The 19,986-nt window shown below is 39.6% G+C and overlaps 1 protein-coding gene across 15 annotated transcripts in view; it reads right to left on the reverse strand.

The window, feature by feature from the left end:
• SFMBT1 (Scm like with four mbt domains 1) overlaps positions 1–19,986 on the reverse strand; it is a 150,833-nt gene that overhangs the window by 31,594 nt on the left and 99,253 nt on the right. For all 15 annotated transcript variants that reach the window (XM_015130702.3, XM_077993138.1, XM_077993131.1 and 12 more), the window contains 2 exons: positions 5,657–5,897; positions 708–796 (listed from right to left, as the gene is read on the reverse strand). In XM_015130702.3, coding sequence (XP_014986188.2) covers positions 708–796; positions 5,657–5,897 — 330 coding nt within the window. The remainder of the gene's footprint in view (positions 1–707; positions 797–5,656; positions 5,898–19,986) is intronic.

Genomic DNA, 19,986 nt, shown 5'->3' on the forward strand with positions numbered 1-19,986 from the left:
ACATACTCAACATCAACAGCCCTTAGACAAATGTAAATCAAAATGAGATGCCACTTCATACCCACTAAGTCAGCTATAATAAAAAAGACAACAAGTGTTGGCAATGATGTAGAGGGATGGGAACCTTTATACATTGCATTTCACATATGCCACAAAGAATTTTGCCAGTATGACAGAAAGTGACAAGATATAACTTAGAAATGTCATAACCAATAAATCCATTTCACAAAGTCAAGAGATCTATATTCACTAACAAGCTCAAAGGCTACACTAACTTAAAAGGACTGCTGAAAAGCAGGTGGAAGGCAGGATTACAACAGGTCCAATGTCTTCTGAGCAAAAAAAAAAGGGTGGGTGGAGGGTCTCCAAGTCACCTGGGGTGGGAGTTACAATGTCCACCTTGAAGCAGAATCAACCCCTGCTCAGTTTCAGAGTGAAAGCCCTCAGAAGGTCCTATTTTCCAACTGTATAAAAGAATCTGGGAAATTAGATTTTTTATGTGTTAGCAACTAATTCAGAAAATATTTAGGCACTAAGCAAGTCACCAGTTTGCAACCTCTAAGGGTAAGTTTAAAATTCCCAATACCTGTGCCTATGTCTCTAATAATGTTTATTTGCTTCAGAGTGATAAATAAGCAACCGATTTTAAGATTCTTTGAAAGATCAGATGGGTTTTCCACGCCGATGTGGCATATAGTAATACTCACGCCCTCTAGCAGTGGAACAGGAGGACTACATGCTCCTATTAGGGTCTGCCGCAGAAACTCATCCCAGTCAGATACTTTATCTCTGATGCCTAGATGAGGGAATAAATGACTGATTACTCAAAATGCCAGCCAACAGAACGCACAGAAATCAAACCAGTGGAGATGGTTTAGAGGTATTTCTCATTTTAAGATCTAAGAGTCAAACATACTGCTTCTTTGAGAGCTTGAAAGATAAAATAAAACCAAAAATACTTCTCTAGATGGAGCTACTTTCTGGTTAGTTTATTAAGAGTTGTATATAAAACAAAGAGAATAGGCCCAACTACCTGTTCCTAAAATTTTATCCAGAAGGTACCTTACTTTATTTTTTATGATGGAAATTTTCAAACATACAAAAAGAAAAATGATCTAATGAATCCTAAGTGCCCTGGCGTCAACAACTGTCACCTCATGGCCAATCTGTTTCATCTAAACCAGGATTTACAAGCTACAACCCATGGGCTTAATTCAGCCTACTGTCTATTTTTGTTAATAAAGCTTTACTAGAACACGGCCATATCCATTTGTTTACATATTGTCTGTGGCTGCTTTCACACTACAAAGGTAGCGTTTTAGCAGCTTTGACAGAGATTGTATGATTAGTAAAGCCTAAAATATTTACTATCTTGCCCTTTACAGATAATTTGCCAATGCCTGGCTTATACCTCACACTCCGCCCATGCCCAACCAAGAATCAGTTAGAAGACAATTCCAGATAGCATACAATTTCATCCATATATGTATTTCAGTACATATTTCTAAAAGAAAATATTTTCTTACAAAGTGTTATATAAAGGTAATCAGTAGAACAAAAATAAGAACCTTTCTATATGCCGAAAGAGAAACTATATGTGTAAACAGGATAGATCACACAGTTAAAAAGAAACTACATACACACAAAGTATGTAACATTTAACAATATAAAATTGAGGCTATGTATATTAATAATATCAATAAGTGTTAATGTTAATGGACTTACTCTTCCATTAGAAGTAAACAAATAAATTCAGATTTCCTCATAAAGCAAAATCAAGGAAACCTAACTGTATATGGAGCTTGTGAGATAATCACAAAAGAGGAACTATTTCAGGAACTATTACTTTAAAATACAGTAAAATGTGAAAGTATATATCCAGTTAGGGATATATACTCTAAGGACAATAACAACAACAATAAAAAAAATGCAAAGAAAAAATCTTAAGCTATTTTTAGTAATCCTATTGTTAGTGGTAGACTTGATGTTATTACTTTGAAATAGTTGTTTGTACGTGGTAGGCAAAAGCAAATAAAGAATGAAATGTGGTCAGGTGCGGTGACTCACACCTATAATCCCAGAACTTTGGGAGGCTGAGGCAGGCAGATCATGAGGTCAGGAGATCGAGACCATCCTGGCTAACAAAGAATGAAATGTGTAATTGAGAACTAGGATTTTCAGCATGATAGAAAGGAAATAAAGCTTAGGTGGATGAGTTAAATGAAAGCACTATCTTTCTGAATTTGTATTAGAAGCATCATGATGTAATTTATCCTGAGAAGAAGAAGAAATGCATTAACTCTAGACACTGAAAAGGCCAAGAAACACAAACCCAGTGACAATGAGCACACCCAGGTCTCTATTTATCTTATCTCCACTGCTTTACCTATGTTCTTTTTTTTTTTCTTTTTTTTTTTTTTTTTGAGACGGAGTCTCACTCTGTCGCCCAGGCCGGAGTGCAGTGGCGCGATCTAGGCTCACTGCAAGCTCTGCCTCCTGGGCTCACGCCATTCTCCTGCCTCAGCCTCCAGAGTAGCTGGGATTACAGGCGCCCACCACCACGCCCGGATAACTTTTTGTATTTTTAGTGCAGACGAGGTTTCACTGTGTTAGCCAGGATGGTCTCTGCCTCCCAGGTTCAAGCAGCCTCCTGCCTCAGCCTCCCGAGTAGCTGGGACTACAGGTACATGCCGCCATGCCCAGCTAATTTTTATATTTTTAGTGGAGAGGGGGTTTCACCATGTTGGCCAGGCTGGTCTCAAACTCCTGACCTCAAGTGATCTGCCGGCCTGAGCCTCCCAAAGTGCTGGGATTACAGGTGTAATCCGGCTACCATGCTGGACCATAATTCAGGTAAACCTTACAGAAATGAAAGAGGCCTTGTAATACATACTGAAAGGCATTACTATGTATATAGTAAAATCAAATGAGGGCAGCTACATCAAAATTGTTCTAATGAAAGTACTGAATTTTAAAGCAAAAATAACACCATGGCTATTTAGGAAAAAGACCAAGTTTCTTACAAACGAAAGAAAACAAGATTTTCATCCGAGTTATTAACAATGGTTTATGCCAAAAGACAATGGAATGTAACATATTTAAGAAATTTAATGAAAGAGAAAATATGAGAGAAGGATTTTATATCTAGCCAAACTGAACTTCAGATCTAAAGGCTATATACAAACTGTTATGAACAGGTAAGAACTAAGTAATATTGTTCCCATGAGCCCTTTCTAAGGAGTCCACTAGGGAATGAGCTTCAGATGAGCAAATTAATGAGGTAACATTAGCATGAGAAATGGTAGTGAATTAAATATATATATAACTATAGAACTTAAACTAAATGATGGTTGTAAGGGAGATACTATGGTATATAATAGTTGCATGCTCTGAAAATGTAGTTACAGTATTACTATAAAAACTATGGGACAAGAATGTGGAAAACGTGAATAGTTGTATAAGCCTACTCATTGTCTTAAAAAAAAAAAAAAAGCTTTCTTGCCATGTAATTTAACTATTTAACTTTTAAGTGTTAACTGGGAGTAAAAGGATATTACCTGAAATGAGATGCTGAAGGAGAGGAAACAGCTTATAGCTAACTTCAGTATTGTTTATAGAAACAACAACAAAATAGAAAGTAGTCCAAAAATAGAGGACTTAAGGCCAGAAGTTTGAGACTGGCCTGGGCAACACAGCAAAACTCTGTATCTACAAAAAAAAAGTTTAAAAATTAGTTGGGTGTGGTGACACACCTGTAGACCCAGCTACCTGGCAGGGATGAGGTGGGAGAATCACTTGAGCCCAGGGGTTCAAGGACACAGTGAGCTAGGATCATGCCAATGCACTCCAGCCTGGGTGGCAGAGCGAGACTCTGTCTCAAAAAGTAAAATAGAACGAAATTATTGTAAATGTTATTGGAATAGCTGGTAAAAACTGAATAAGGGCCAAAAACTGAATAAGGGCCAGGCATGATGGCTTATGCCTGTGGTGCTAGCTATTAGGAAGGCTGAGGCAGGATAATCACTTGAGCCCAGGAATTGGAGACCTGCCTGGGTGACATAGCAAGACCCTGCCTCAAGAAAATGGAAATGAAAATAAAAATAAAAATACTAGAAAGTGATATAAATATAAAAATAAGACTATGTTTATTAAACAATGTTTCTTTTAAAAAACTGAGTACTATCTGTAGATTAAACAACAGTATCGTATCAAAGTTAATTTCCTCATTTTCATATTTTACTGTGACACAAATACTTTGTTTTCAGAAATATATACGGCATTTTTTAATAAAAGGGCATCATGTCTAAAACTGACTCTCACATGGTTCATTAAAAGAACATATGTAAAGCAGCAGAGACAAGATAAAGTAAACATAATATATGTCAACATTAACAACATTTGGAGAAACTTGGCAAAAAGTCTCCAATAATTTTCCATATGATTCTTATAACTTTCGGTAAATCTGAAATTATATCAAAGTAAGAAGTTAAAAGAAAAATACCAAAAGTCAGGTGTTTTCATTATTTTGAGACAGCGTCTCACTCTGTCATCCAGACTGGAGTGCAGTGGCACGATCTCAGCTCACTGCAACCTCCACCTCCCAGGTTCAAGTAATTCTCCTGCCTCAGCCTTCTGAGTAGCTGGAATTACAGTCGTGCGCCACCACACCCGGCTAATTGTTTCGTATTTTTAGTAGAGACAGGGTTTTGCCATGTTGGCCAGGCTGGTCTCGAACTCCTGACCTCAGGTGATCCACCCGCCTCAGCCTCCCAAAGTGCTGCCATTACAGGCATGAGCCATCCCACCCAACCAACTCAGGGATTTTCTTAAATCCAGAGTCCTCTTATCTTTCCCCACCTTTATCTCACCCTTCTCTTTCTTTTGCCTTTATTTAGTCTCTCTTCTGCTTAATTTGGTTTCTACTCCTTCTGGAGTGGTGCTTGATTTGGTTCATTTAAGAGTTCCTAATTACCAGATTGCTTGAGGGTATGAGGAGAGAGGACAATAAAAACAAAAGAAAATCAACAGCACATCAATCTGGCCCAAAGGGCTTAAAAACAACCAGATCTACAAATCTCCAACTCAGAGAACCTCACAGTCTGAAAGGATGATAAGCAGCTAGTGTTCCCTATGAGCATCGTAAAAACCTGAGGCTTTATGGAGCAAAGAAAACAATTTTAAGGCCGGGCGCGGTGGCTCAAGCCTGTAATCCCAGCACTTTGGGAGGCCGAGTCGGGCGGATCACAAGGTCAGGAGATCGAGACCATCCTGGCTAACACAGCGAAACCCCGTCTCTACTAAAAACACAAAAAATTAGCCAGGCGAGGTGGCGGCGCCTGTGGTCCCAGCTACTCGGGAGGCTGAGGCAGGAGAATGGCGGGAACCCGGGAGGCGGAGCTTGCAGTGAGCTGAGATCTGGCCACTGCACTCCAGCCTGGGCGACAGAGTGAGACTCCGTCTCAAAAAAAAAAAGAAAATAATTTTAAAAGACAGGAAAATGTGTACTATTCCTTATAAATATTTTCACTCAAAATGCTAACCTAGAAAAGCTGGGTAAACCTATAGGCTTGAGAGACGGAAAACCTCAAGATTGTGGACAATCCAAATTTTCTTACAGCAAAATCATGTCACGTCTTGATAGGAAGTATTTCATTACCTTCTGGGGCTTCAAGGGTCTTCTTATTCTGCTCACACCACCCAATGGGGTAGAGATCAGCCTTCCTGATGTCACACCAGAAATCTGCTCTCCGATCCTCCCCATAGCCATCATAGCGGAGAAGGAGCAACTGTTCACAGGTGGTGATGATGGTGGCAACCCAGTAGGTTTCAGGATCTGTTCTCACAGCCACCTCCAGCTTCATCCCAGGAGCAAATCCATTTTGCAAACGTGTGTCCACCTTAACAGGGAAATGTTATTAAGCATCAGACAAGTATCTTAAATGAGTATTTATTTGACCAATGTTCTTTTTTAAGACTTAGAATTCTGAAGCACTAAATGCAAGAACATCTCAAGGAAACCCTGAGAAATTCCAATTCTAACTTACAGAAGTAATCCAGACAAAACAAACGAATAGCAATATTGCTCTGCTCCATCTGACAATGAAGGAACTCAATATTTTCACCAAAGCAGTCTATAATGATTGCAGAAAATGCTTCCTATTAAGTATATAAATTACTAGTCACTATTTTAATAGCTTTCAACCCATTGTTTTCAAGAATGATTTTTGCATCCATCAACAGGAAATTTATGAAGCTAGAAAAGTGAAAAGACAAAAATAAACCATAATGATAATAAATTAGTAAAATATGTACCATACACAGGGAGCCATAATTCCCAGTTTCCCTACAAGTCTATGTTTCCACCAATTACTCTTAAATAATATTTAATAACATCCCCCTTTCCCTCTCAAAACTGTTCTAATTTAGATGAAACATTATATGGTCACAAAGGTCTGGGTTAGCAAATCTGGAACTATTAATACTTTATGTGTATACCAACATTAAATAAATATACTATGAATAATAAAAGCCAGGTTTCTCACCATGGGAGAAAGAAGTGACAAATAAGCAAAGGGTACCCTGTGGTGTTGGACTGAAATCAGACATATCTGAACAGAAACATGACGACTGACTGGCAGGCAGATAGAGACAGACAGGCAGATAGATAGATGGATGAATGGATAAAGAAATGAACGAATAACAGAGATAGAGACAACCATACACATGTTTTTCCCAACTCTGTCAATTAAGAGGGACTACAAAAATGACAGCTAGTCACAATAAGCAAATATAGTGTACAAATTTTGATTTATTTCTTTTCTTTTTTATTTTTGAGACAAAGTTTTGCTCTGGTTGCCCAGGCTGGAGTGCAGTGGCGCGATCTCGGCTCACTACAAGCTCTGCCTCCTGGGTACAAGTGATTTTCCTGCCTCAGCCTCCCAAGCAGCTAGGATTACAGGCGCCCGCCACCAGGCCCAGCTAATTTTTTGTATTTTTAGTAGAGACGGGGTTTCACCATGTTGGCCAGGCTGGTCTGAACTACTGACCTCAGGTGATCCACCCATCTCAGCCTCCCAAAGTGCTGGGATTACAGGCATGAGCCACCACGCCCGGCCTCTTTTTCATTTTTTTAGACAGGGACTGGCTCTGTCACCCACGCTAAAGTGTAGTGGTGCAATCTCGGCTCACTGCAACCTCAAGTCATCCTCCCACCTCAGCCTCCTGAGTAGCTGAGACCACAGATGTGCGCCAACATGCCTGGCTACTTTTTGTATTTTCTGTAGAGACAGGGTATTGTCATGTTGCCCAGGCTGGTCTCAAACTCCCGAACTCAAGCAATCTGCCCATATTGGCCTCCCAAAGTGCTGAAATGAGTCATGAACCACTGTGCCTGGCCCAAATTTTTTATTTTTAAATACCATCTTCCAATAAAAAAACAAACAAACAAGGACTTCAAGGAAAAAAAACCTTATTCTGATTCTGAGATAGGAAAAATACAATTAGAGCCTGGAATATCTTGTGATGCCAGAAAGTAAGGAAATGATCAAAATATGGGAGTACGTTGAAGGAACATACAAGACAACTAGAAGGATCTCACTGGCTACATGTGGGACAATTTGAGCAATAAAATAAATAGTGAGAGTAATGCATTATAACTAATAGATTTAAATAAGTATCCATGAGTCCACACTGATATAAATAAACAGGGGAGAGGGAACAGATCTTCCTTAGAGTAGAAAACCAGTTAATAAATATTGGGAAAAAAAAAGATAGAAATAGAAAATTACTAGTAGACAAACACCACAGAGATAAACATTGCAGGAGCCGGGCGCAGTGGCTCATGCCTGTAATCCCAGCACTTTGGGAGGCTGAGGCAGGTGGATCACAAGGTCAGGAGATCGAGACCATCCTGGCTAACACAGTGAAACCCTATCTCTACTAAACATACAAAAAAAAATTAGCCGGGCGTGGTGGCAGAACGGAACGGAAAGGAACAAGGAAAGGAAAGGAAAGGAAAGGAAGGGAAAGGAAACGAAACGAAAGGAAACGAAAGGAAATGAAAGAAAAGGAAAGGAAGATTAAAAAAATAAAAATAAAATAAAAGAGATAAACATTGCAGGCAAGAATTATTGATGGATTCTAAAATACTATGATGAGAAACAGGGTATCCGCAAAATCTCAAAGGTTCTCCCAGTAAGATTCTTGTTAACTTTAAAGGGGAAAACAGCAACATTACAGTGAAAAAATCTGGCAGATGTCATGTAACTAACCAAAGTTTGCATCAATATCATGTATCTCTGATTTCATACAAGATAACTACAATATCATTCCTACAACATTATTGCCAAATCTGCACAAATTCAATCCAATCATGAGAAAAAAACAAATCCAAATTGAGGAATATTCCACAAATAATTGACATGCAATATAGGCTCATCAAAAATGTCAAGTCCATGAAAGACAAAGAAAGAACGACGAACTGTCATATACCAGAGGAGACTATGAAGACATGACAAATAAATACAATATGGCAACCACAGTCACTGGAAAATGCAAGTGGAATCCTAGAGACAGCCAGAGACGGAAAGTCTCACATTCTGTGTAAAAGTCTTCCCCCGCTAGTCACTACCTGTTCTATCACTATCCTAAACACTATGGTTAATATCGACTATGTTTCCACACTATGTTAATTAAATTATGCAGTATGAATATTTTTTGAGTGGAGCTTCTCTTGTCGAACATTACTTATATGAATACATCACAATCTATTCAGTCCACTTCTACTAGTTACTAGGTATTTGGGCAGTTCACAGTTTTGGGAAGCTACAAATAATGATGCCATAAACATTTTTGCTTGTCTCTTGGTACATACAGACTTGAATTTCTAAAATAGATAACCAAACTGTTTTCCAAAGTAGTTGTACCAATTTAGTTTCCGAATAGCATATGATAAATCCTTTTGCTCCATTCTTTTCTTTTTTTTTTTGATACAAAGAGTCTTGCTCTGTCACCCAGGCTGGACTGCAGTGGAGTGAGCTCGGCTCACTGCAAACTCCACCTTTCAGGTTCAAGTGATTCTCATTCCTCAGCCTCCCAAGTAGCTAGGACCACAGGCATGGGCCACCACACCTGGTTGATTTTTGTATTTTTTGTAGCAACAAGGTTTCACCATATTGGCCAGGCTGGTCTCAAACTCTTGGCCTCAAGCAATCCACCTGCCTCAGCCTCCTAAAATGCTGGGATTACAGGCTTGAGTCACAATGCCTGGCACCTTTTGCTCCATTCTAACCAACATTTTTGTATTTTCAGTCTTTTTCACATTTTTTTTTTTTTTTTGAGACAGAGTCTCGCTCTGTTGCCCAGGCTGGAGTGCAGTGGCGTGATCTTGGCTCACTGCAAGCTCTGCCTCCCAGGTTCACGCCATTCTCCTGCCTCAGCCTCCCGAGTAGCTGGGACTACAGGAGCCCACCACCACGCCTGGCTAATTTTTTGTATTTTTAGCAGAGACGGGGTTTCACCATGTCAGCCAACATGGTCTCGATCTCCTGACCTTGTGATCCGCCCGCCTTGGTCTCCCAAAGTGCTGGGATTACAGGCGTGAGCCACCACGCCCAGCCCCCTTTTTCACTTTTAACCATTTTGGAAGGTGTGTCATGTATCTTATTGTAATTTTAATTTGCATTATCTGATTATTAAGTTGATAACCTTTATATTTATTAGTCATTTAGATTTCTTCTTCTGGGAAATGCTTAAGTTCCTTACCCATTTTTAAATTCTATATTGTGGACATCAGTTCACTGACAGTTGTTTGTGTTGCAAATATTTTTCTCATTTTCACTATGATGTCTTTTGATAAACAGAAGCTCTTAAATTTATTGTAGTCTAATTTATCAATATTTTTCCTTAAAAAGTAGTGCTTTTTCTATGTATATACATTTTTTGGGGTTTTTTTGTTTTTGTTTTTTTTCCCTGAGACAGAATCTCCTTCTGCCGCCCAGGCTGGAGTGCAGTGGCGCGATATCAGCTCACTGCAACCTCTGCCTCCCGGGCTCAAGTGATTCTCCTGCCTCTGTCTCCTGAGTAGTTGGGACTACAGGCGTGCACCACCATGCCCGGCTGTTTTGTATTTTTAGTAGAGATGGGGTTTCACCATGTTGTCTAGGCTGGTCTCAGAACTCCTGACCTCAAGCAATCTGCCTGCCTCGGCCTCCCGAAGTGCTGGGATTACAGGCATGAGACACTGCACCCAGCCGCTTTTTCTGTATTGTTAAACAAATCTTCTCCTATCCTTAAAGGTCATAAATACAACAAACTATATTATTATGTGTAAGCCTATCATAGTTAAAACTAACATCCACCTGGAATTAATGAAGTTAATACGAAGTTAAATATGGGTAAGGTTTTATTTGTTTCAACATGTGTATACAATTAAACCAGCACTTTTCTTGACCACTATAAGTCATCACCTTTGTAAGAAATCAAGTGTGCCTACAAAAGTGGATCTGTGTCTGATTTACTTTTCCTTAGAGGAGTACTATGCTATCCTAATTAAACTCGGTATCCAGTATAGCAAGTCTTCTCATTTTGTCTTACTCCTTAGGTGTGTCTGGCTATGCTTGATCCATGATACATCCATATAAAAATCAGAATCAGTTTGTCAATTTCTACCTAACATTATATATATATGTATTTCTTGGAATTTAATTTGTTTGCAGTAAATCTACAGATCTAGTGAGGGATCTTTCCAATAATGACTCTCTCATTACATGAACAAGGCGTATCCATTCATGTATAAAGGTCTTTATTTTACATCAATAATGAATTGGAGTTTCCTTACAATTATTATTAATATTTTTGGAAACAGGGTCTCTCATTCTGCCGCCAGACTGAAGTACAGCGGCACAATCTTGGGTCACTGCACCTCTGTCTCCTGGGCTCAAAGGATCCCCCTGCCCCAGCCTCTGATGTAACTAGGATTACAGGTGTGCTCCACCATGCCTGGCTAGTTTTTAATTTTTTTTTTTTTGGTAGAAAAGGTCGCACTATATTGCCCAGGCTGGTCTTGCATTCCTGGACTCAAGCAAATTCTCCCACCTTGGCTTCCCAAAGTGCTGGGATTACAGGTGTGAGCCACTGCACCCAGCCTCCTTGCAATTTTTTTTACATTTAATCCTAGACATTTTACGTTTTTGATGTTACTGTATTTTCATTTAGTTCCAAATATTTCAAAGTTTCCCCTGAGATTGCTTCCTTTATCCATGTGTTATTTACAAGCGTGTTGTTTAATCTCTAAGTAACTAGGGACTTTCCAGCTATCTTTCTGTTATTGATTTCTAGTTTAATTTCACTGTGGTCTGAGAGCACACTGTATGATTTCTATTATTTTAAATTTGTTAAGGTGTGCTTTCTGGGCCAGAGTGTGGTCTATCTTTGTGAATGTTCCATGTGAGCTTTAGAAGAATGTGTTGTTGAACGAGTCTATAGACATCCATTATATTCAGTTGATTGATGGTGTTGCAGAGCTCAACAATGTCCTTACTGATTTTCTGCCTGCTGGATCTGTCCATTTTTGATAGGAGAGTGTTGAATTTTCCGACTAATAATGTTGAATCCATTTGTTTCTCCTCGCAGTTCTACTGGGTTTTTTATTCATGTATTTTTACATTCTGTTGTTAGGTGCATACATTTTAAGGACTATTATGTCTTCTTGAAGAACTGACCCCTTTATTATTATGTAATGTCCTTTTTTTTTTTTGAGACCGAATTTCGCTCTTGTTGCCCAGGCTGGAGTGCAGTGGCGAGATCTCGGCTCACCGCAACCTCCACCTCCCGGATTCAAGCAATTCTCCTGCCTCAGCCTTCCTGAGTAGCTGGGATTACAGGCATGAGCCACCACACCCAGCTAATTTTGTATTTTCAGTAGAGACGGGGTTTCTCCATGTTGGTCAGGCTGGTCTCGAACTCTCAACCTCAGATGATCCACCCACCTTGGCCTCCCAAAGTGCTGGGATTATAGGCATAACGTTTTTCTTTATCCCTGATAACTTTCCTTGCTTTGAAGTCAGCTCTGTCTGACATTAATATAGCTACCTACTCTTTTTTTTGTTTGTTTTTGAGACAGAGTCTCGCTCTGTTGCCCAGGCTGGAGTGCAGTGGCGTGATCTCGGCTCACTGCAAGCTCGGCCTCCTGGGTTCATGATGTTGTCCTGTCTCAGCCTCCTGAGTAGCTGGGACTACAGGCGCCCGCCACCACGCCTGGCTAATTTTTTTGTATTACTAGTAGAGACGGGGTTTCACTGTGTTAGCCAGGATGATCTCGATCTCCTGACCTCGTGATTCACCCGCCTCAGCCTCCCAAAGTGCTGGGATTACAGGTGTGAGCCACCGCACCCGGCCTACTCTTTTTTTTTTTTGTTAGTGTTAGCACGGTGTATCTTTCTCCATCCATTTACTTGTAACCTATATGTCTCTTTATATTTAAAGTGCTTTTATTATAAACAACATATAGTTGGGGCATATTTTTTGATCCACTCTGATAATCTCCGTCTTTTTAACAGTGCATTTAGACCACTGACGTTCAAAGCGATTACTGATATAGTTGGATTAATATCTACCACATATGTTAGTGTTTTCTATTTGTTGCCTTGTTCTTTGTTTCTATTTTGTCTTCCACTCTTTATCTGCCTTCTGTGGTTTTAAATAAGCATTTTATAATATTCTGCTTTGCCTTCTTAGCATATTATATTTTTCTAACTGTTTTTAGTAGTTGCCCTAGAGCTTACAATATACATTTAAACTAATGCAAATCCACTTGGTGATCTGAAAAAACCCTTATAATAACAATTCTAATTCTGCCATTTCTTCCCCTGTATCATTGCTACCATTTATATAGATAAGCATGCCTTAGCACATATTTATACATAAGCATACATAATCAAATAAATTGTTGCTGTCATTACTTTTTTTGTTTGTTTTTTGAGATGCAGTCTCGCTCTATCACCCAAGCTGGAGTGCAATGGTGCAATCTCAGCTCACTGCAACCTCCGCCTCCCAGGTTCAAGCAATTCTCCTGCCTCAGCCTCCCAAGCAGCTGGAATTACAGGCACTCACCATCATCCTTGTCTAATTTTTGTATTTTTGTAGAGACGAGGTTTCACCATGTTAGCCAGGCTGGTCTTGAACTCCTGACCTCAGGTGATCCTCCCGCCATGGCCCCCCAAAATGCTGGGATTACAGCCATGAGCCACCGTGCCTGGCTTCTATCATTATTTTGAATAAACTGTTACATGTTCCCTCAATAAAGAATAAGAAATATTGGGACAGGCATGGTGGCTCATGCCATAATCCCAACATTTTGGGAGGCCAAGGCAGGAGGTTCACTTGAGGCCAGGAGTTCAAGACCAGCCTGGGCAACGTAGTAAGACCCATCTCTACCAAAAAATATATATATTTTTAAGTTAGTTAAGCATGGTGGTGGGCATCTGTAGTCTCAGCTACTCTGGAGGCTGAGGCAGAAGGATTGCTTGAGCCTGCTGCAGTGAGCTAGGATCACACCACTGCACTCCAGTCTGGGCAACAGAGCAAGACTCTTATCTCTAAAAAAAATTAAAAACAAAAAGGAGAAGAAGAAAAAAAAAATCAAAGGTTTTCTTTTGCATTTTAAAATTCCTTCTTCAAAACAAAAAAAACCACACACATTCCTTCTCTAACACTCTTTTTTTTTTTTTTCTTCCTCAGAAACCATATGCAGGCAAGGACAGAGAGGAGTGAAATACTTAAGGCATTTAAAGCAAACAGCCACTAATTTAGAACTGTGTATCAAGCAAAATTATCCTTAAAAAGTACTAAAGATTTTCTCAGGCAAACAAAAATTAAGGGATTCTGTCACTAGTAGACCTGCCTTACAAGAAATATTAAAAGAAATTATTATTATTATTTTTTTTTTTTTGAGATGGCATTTTGCTCTTGTTGCCCAGGCTGGAGTGCAATGGCACAATTTTGGCTCACTGCAACCTCCGCCTCCTGGGTTCAAGCGATTCTCCTGCCTCAGTCTCCCGAGTAGCTGGGATTACAGGTGCTTGCCACCATGGCTGGCTAATTTTTGTAGTTTTAGTAGAGAAGGAGTTTCATCATGTTGGCCAGGCTGGTCTCGAACTTCTGACCTCAGGTGATCCGCCCACCACAGCCTCCCAGAGTGCTGGCATTACAGGCATGAGCCACCGCACCTGGCCCAATTCTTTACAAAGAAGGAAAATTATATCAGTCAGAAACTCAGATCTACATAAAAAAAGGAAGCACATCAGAAAAGAAATAAAAGAAGGTAAAATAGAATCTTTAATTTTTCTTTTTACTTTTTTTTTTTTTGAGACTGAATCTACTGTCGCCAGGATGGAGTGCAGTGGCACAATCATAGCTCACTGCAACCTCAGCCTCCAGGAGTCAAGCGATCCTCCCACTTCAGCCTCTCTAGTAGCTAGGACTTGTAGTACATGCCACCACGCCCAGGTAATTTTTAAATTTTTTGTAGAGACAGGGTCTCACTACATTGATCAGCCTGGTGTCGAACTCCTGGGCTCCAACAATCTTCCCACCATGGCCTCCCAAAGTGCTGGGATTACAGGCATGAGCCACTGTGCCCAGTCTAATTTTTCTTATTCTGAATTGAACTATCAGATAATTGCTTGTTCAAAATAATAATAGCAACAAAGTATTTGGTGATCATAGCTTATGAATATTATAGCTTATAAATTAATGAATGACAGCAATGTTATAAGAGACATGAGGGAGGAATTGGTAATACTTTGGTATAAGCTACTTGCACTACCTGTGAAGTGGTATAGTGTTACTTGAAAGAGGACTTGGATTAGTTGTAAATGTACACTGCAAACTCAAGGGCAACCACTAAAAAGAAAATAGAAAACATGTTAAGAGCACAGTGTTAAGTTAAACAAGACAGACAAAAAAGGACAAATATTACACAATTCTTATGTGAGGTACACAGAAAGAAGAGAGGTTACCAGGGTGTCAGGGAAGGACAGAATAGAAAGTATTTAGTGTATACAGTTTCTACTTGAGATGAGAAAAAAAAGTTCTGTTGATGGATGTACAACATTGGAAATGTAATTAATGTCACTGAACTATGCACTTAAAATTATTAATATGAGGTCAGGTATAGTTGCTCACACTTGTAATCTCAGAACTTTGGGAGGTCAATGCAGGAGGACTGCTTGAGCCCAAGGGTTTGAGACCAGCCTGGGCAGCACAGTGAGACCCTGTCTCTACAAAAAAAAAAAAAAAAAAAAAAATTAGCCAGGCATGGTGGTGCATGCCTGTAGTCCTATCTGCTCAGGATGCTGGGGTGGGAGGATTGCTTGAGCCTAGGGGTTCAAGGTTACAATAAGCTATGATTGCACCACTACATGCCAGCCTGGGCAGGGTCTTACTTTTATAAGATCCTGTCTATAAAAATAAATAAATAATTTTTAAAAAGTATTAAAATGGCAAATTTTATGTATATATTACAATTTTTTTTTAATGTAGTGGTTGCCGAAAGGTTTTCAATATGCATCTTTAATTACAGTCTACTTACAAATGACATTTTACCACTTCACATGTTATATAAAGATCTTAGAATGGTATACTCCCAATTCTCTTTTCCATCATTTGTGTTATTACAGTTACATATGCTATACACACACAGTAAATTTCTACTAGTTTTGCTTCAAAGTTATCTTTTAGAGATACTGAAATTAAGAAAAAATGAACTTTGTATCTATCTACATTTATACCACTCCCATAATTCTTTGTGTAGATCCAAGTTTCTGTCTTATATCAAATTCCTTCTGTCTTAAGAAGTTTCCTTACTGTTTTTTGTAGTGCAGGTCTCCTGGTAATAAATTCCCTTACTTTCTGTTTTCCTTTAAAAAGTCTTTATTTCTCCTTCACTCTTGGATGAAATTTTTGCTAGATATAGAATTTCGGGTTAAGTTTTTTTTCAACATCTTAAAAATCTTACCCAACTATCTGGGTTGCATAGTGTCTGAAAAGAATTTTCCTCTTTCTCTTTGGTTCTCAGCAGTCTGAATGTGATGTGTCTGGGCAGGTTTTATTTGTTTAGTAATTATTCTGTTTGCATTCTCTGAGTTTCTTGGATCTGTGGTATAGTATCTTTCTTTTCTTTGGAAAATTGTCCATCTCATCAAATATCTTTTCCTCGCTCTTTTTCCTTCTGAGATTCCAATTACAAATATATTACACTTTTTGATATTATCTCACACTGTTGGTTGCTGTGGTCTCTTTTAAATTCCCACTCTTTTTTTCTCTTTGTATTTCAATCTGGGCTATTTCTAATGATCTGTCTTCAAGTTCACGGATCTTTTCCTCAGTTAATCTACTGGTGAGCCTACCAAAGGCATTCAACTTTGTTATCACATTTTTCATTTCTATTATTTCTATTTCATTTTTTCTAATACCTTCCACGTCTGCAGGAATTCCTTTTCTGTTCATGCACGTTCTCCACCTATTCTGCTAGAGCTTTTAACATGTTAATCACAGTTTTAAAATTCCAACATCTAGGTCATATGAGTCTAGTTCTGTTGATTGCTTTGTCTTTTGACACTTTGCTGTTTGTCTCTTGTTTCTTTATGTGCCCCATAACATTTGGTTGGAAGTCAGACATTATGTATAGAACAGTCAAGACTGAGGCAAATAGTATTTATGCCTGGAAATGGGCATGTTTCTTCCTTTCTTAGGCCTTTAGTTTGAGAGAGAAAGTTAAGTTAATCTAGTCGGAAGTGAAGCTGGATTTGTGTTTTATTGTTGCTATGGTGCATTCACAAGTACACCACAGGCTCCAAATTCCTCTAGTATTATCTAGGATTTAGGGTATAGCTCATTTGCCAAAGGGTTTTTCTTTTTATCTCAATGTCTGCTGTTCCACCCTCAGATTTAGGTCTTTTGTTGGTGACTGCACCTCAGAGACCATCTCTTTCCATGCTCTTGCCTCTCCCATACAACAGACCGCATTTTTCAACACTCTAACTTGGTGGTGAGGAACAGGTAGGGGAGAGTACTCCCTGAGATTCAGCCACAGTCTTGGAGGCTCTTTGCCCCTGGGTCTAGAGGGTGAGAACTTCTCAGTGATCCTACCTGTCCCTCAACCTCAACTGCAGGGAATCCATAATGCTACAGTATGTATTCCTATCCCTCTCCCAAGGTACAGAGGGCTTATTTTCCCTTCTATTCTATTTTGCGGGTATAATAGGTCTGTATCTTTGTCGCAGGATTATTAAGAGTTTGTAATCCTTCCCTAACAGTTTAAAGTTTTTGTCCTAGAGCATGCAGGTAACACTTAGTGCCTTTCCCACAGCGGGTGCCCTTCCTTCCACCAGAATGCACATGAACAAGGCTTTTTCACTCTTTGAGACGCTTTCTCCCTGCAAATCTGATTGATCTCCAATTCCTCCTTCCTGTGTTCCAAACTGGATCCTGTAAAACTCTTGCCATAGGCCTGCACATCCATCTCCTTTGATTTGGAGATCTGAGTTCTACCAGCTTTGCCTATGATCTGCTAGCCACAAGCATCCCATCTCAGAATCTTCCCACACTCACGCGTGATTTTCACTGTATTTGGCAGCCCTTCACCACAGATTACGATTCAGATTTACTAATATTTCCTACATTTGACAATAAAGAAGTTTTGCATTTGTTTTCCACTCTCCTGGTGGCTTTGTCATTCAAAGAGGAAGAGGTGAAATCTGTTTCTTTAACATGACTTTTTTAGAACCAGAATCTTTGTAAGAAAATTTTATCTCCATTTGAATATCAGTACAAATAAATAAGCTTGGGTACGCACGTATCAGAATAATAACAACATCAAAAACAAGAATTTGAAGGTATTATATAACCACTAAACAGGCTTTCCATGTTAAAAAAGAATACTGAAAACAATTACAAAAGATTAACCTCCTGGCTAACACGGTGAAACCCCATCTCTACTAAAAAATACAAAAAACTAGCCGGGTGAGGTGGCGGGCGTCTGTAGTCCCAGCTACTCAGGAGGCTGAGGCAGGAGAATGGCGTAAACCCGGGAGGCAGAGCTTGCAGTGAGCTGAGATCCGGCCACTGCACCCCAGCCTGGGCGACAGAGCAAGACTCCGTCTCGGGGGGGAAAAAAAAAATGATTAATCAATTCAATATGAAATAAAATCCTTATCTGAAATATGTAATTCTCACCACTTTAAGAGCGATATAAATAAACAAAGAATAATCAAAAAGGGCAGCTAACATGACTGGGTTTTTACATATGGAAAACTAAAAATAGTAGGACTCCCTGGGCATGGTGGCTCACGCCTGTAATCCCAGCACTTTGGGAGGCCGAGGCAAGCGGATCACAAGGTCAGGAGATAGAGACCATCCCGGCTAATATGGCGAAACCCATCTCTACTAAAAATACAAAAAATCAGCCAGGCATGATGGCAGGCGCCTGTAGTCCCAGCTACTCGGGAGGCTGAGGCAGGAGAATGGCGGGACTCTTTAGCATATAAAGACAACAGCTAAAAGAATATGGTCAAACCTCACAAAATCACAGACAACACTGACTGTGCGTCAGTGTCTTCACAAATCCTAGAAAAAAAGAACTATGCCCCATGGAACATTGCTATGGGCTAAATGGTTCACCCCAAAATTTATATGTTCAAACCCTAACCTCCAGTATGACTGTTTAGATATAGGCCATTTATGAAGGTTGTCTTAGTCCATTTAGGGTTGCTATACCAAAATATCTTAGACTGGAAAATGTATAAACAACAGAAATTTACTGCTCACAATTCTGGAGCCTGGAAACTCTAAAATCAAGGCTCCAGTGGATTCAGGATCTGGTGAGGGCTCGCTTTCTGCTTCAAAGATGGTGCCTTCTCTCATAACGGCGCAATCCCATTTATGAGAAAAAGCCTTTATGGCCTAATCACCTCCCCAAGGCCCCATCTCTTCATACCACTGCAGTTGGAATTAGGTTTCAACATATAAATTTTGGAAAGGCACAAACATTTAGAGGTCAGAAGGATGGAGCCCTGATCTAACAGAATTGGTGTCCTTTAAGAAGAGACACCAGAGAGCTCTTTCTGTTTCTACCATGTGAGGACACAGCAAGGTGGCAACTATCTGCAAGCCAGAAAGAGGGCCCTCACCAGAAAGCAGCTACACACCTAGGCTTTCAGTCTCCACAACTGTGAGAAGATAAATGTCAGTTGTTTAAGCCACCTAGTCTATGACATTTTGCTATGGCAGCCCAAACAGACTATGACAAATATGAAATAAGTAGTTTTAGAATTAATTATTCTGTGTGTTTTAAGAGGGAGTTAGAGTAAACAGGTTAAAAACTAGGTCTAGGATGGACAGAGTGACTCACGCCTGTAATCCCAGCACTTTGGGAGGCCAAATTGCTTGAGCCCAGGAGTTTGAGACTGGCCAACATGGTGAAACACTATCTCGACTAAAAATTAGCTGGCTGTGGTGGTGCACACCTGTAGTTCCAGTTACTTAAGAGGCTGAGGTGGGAGGATCACCTGAGCCCAGGGGATTGAGGCTACAGTGAGCTGTGATGGGCGACGGACTGAGACACTGACTGCCCCCCACCAGAAAAAAAACCTAGGTCTAGATATAAACTATGAACAAAATTTGGGGTACTTTCTTATATTCTAAAGTCATTACACAGGGCAATTATGTTGTCATTGACAAAGCATTAAACTGGGTTGTTAGGGCATAAAACCAAACTGCACAGGTCACTAATACAACATGTAAGTATGTATGTCATACTTTTGTTCTGCTCAGTAAGAGTGACAGCAAATTATGCTACTGAAATTACTTTCAATGAATGCAACAAAGTAAATGCAACAAAGTGCAATAATTTTTTTCAATTTATGACAAGGTTTTTTGACAAAAATAAAGGAATGTTCATAAATGGTCAAAAAGATAAGTCATGCATTG

This window comes from Macaca mulatta, chromosome 2, assembly GCF_049350105.2.
Source record: "Macaca mulatta isolate MMU2019108-1 chromosome 2, T2T-MMU8v2.0, whole genome shotgun sequence".
Lineage (NCBI taxonomy): Eukaryota > Metazoa > Chordata > Mammalia > Primates > Cercopithecidae > Macaca > Macaca mulatta.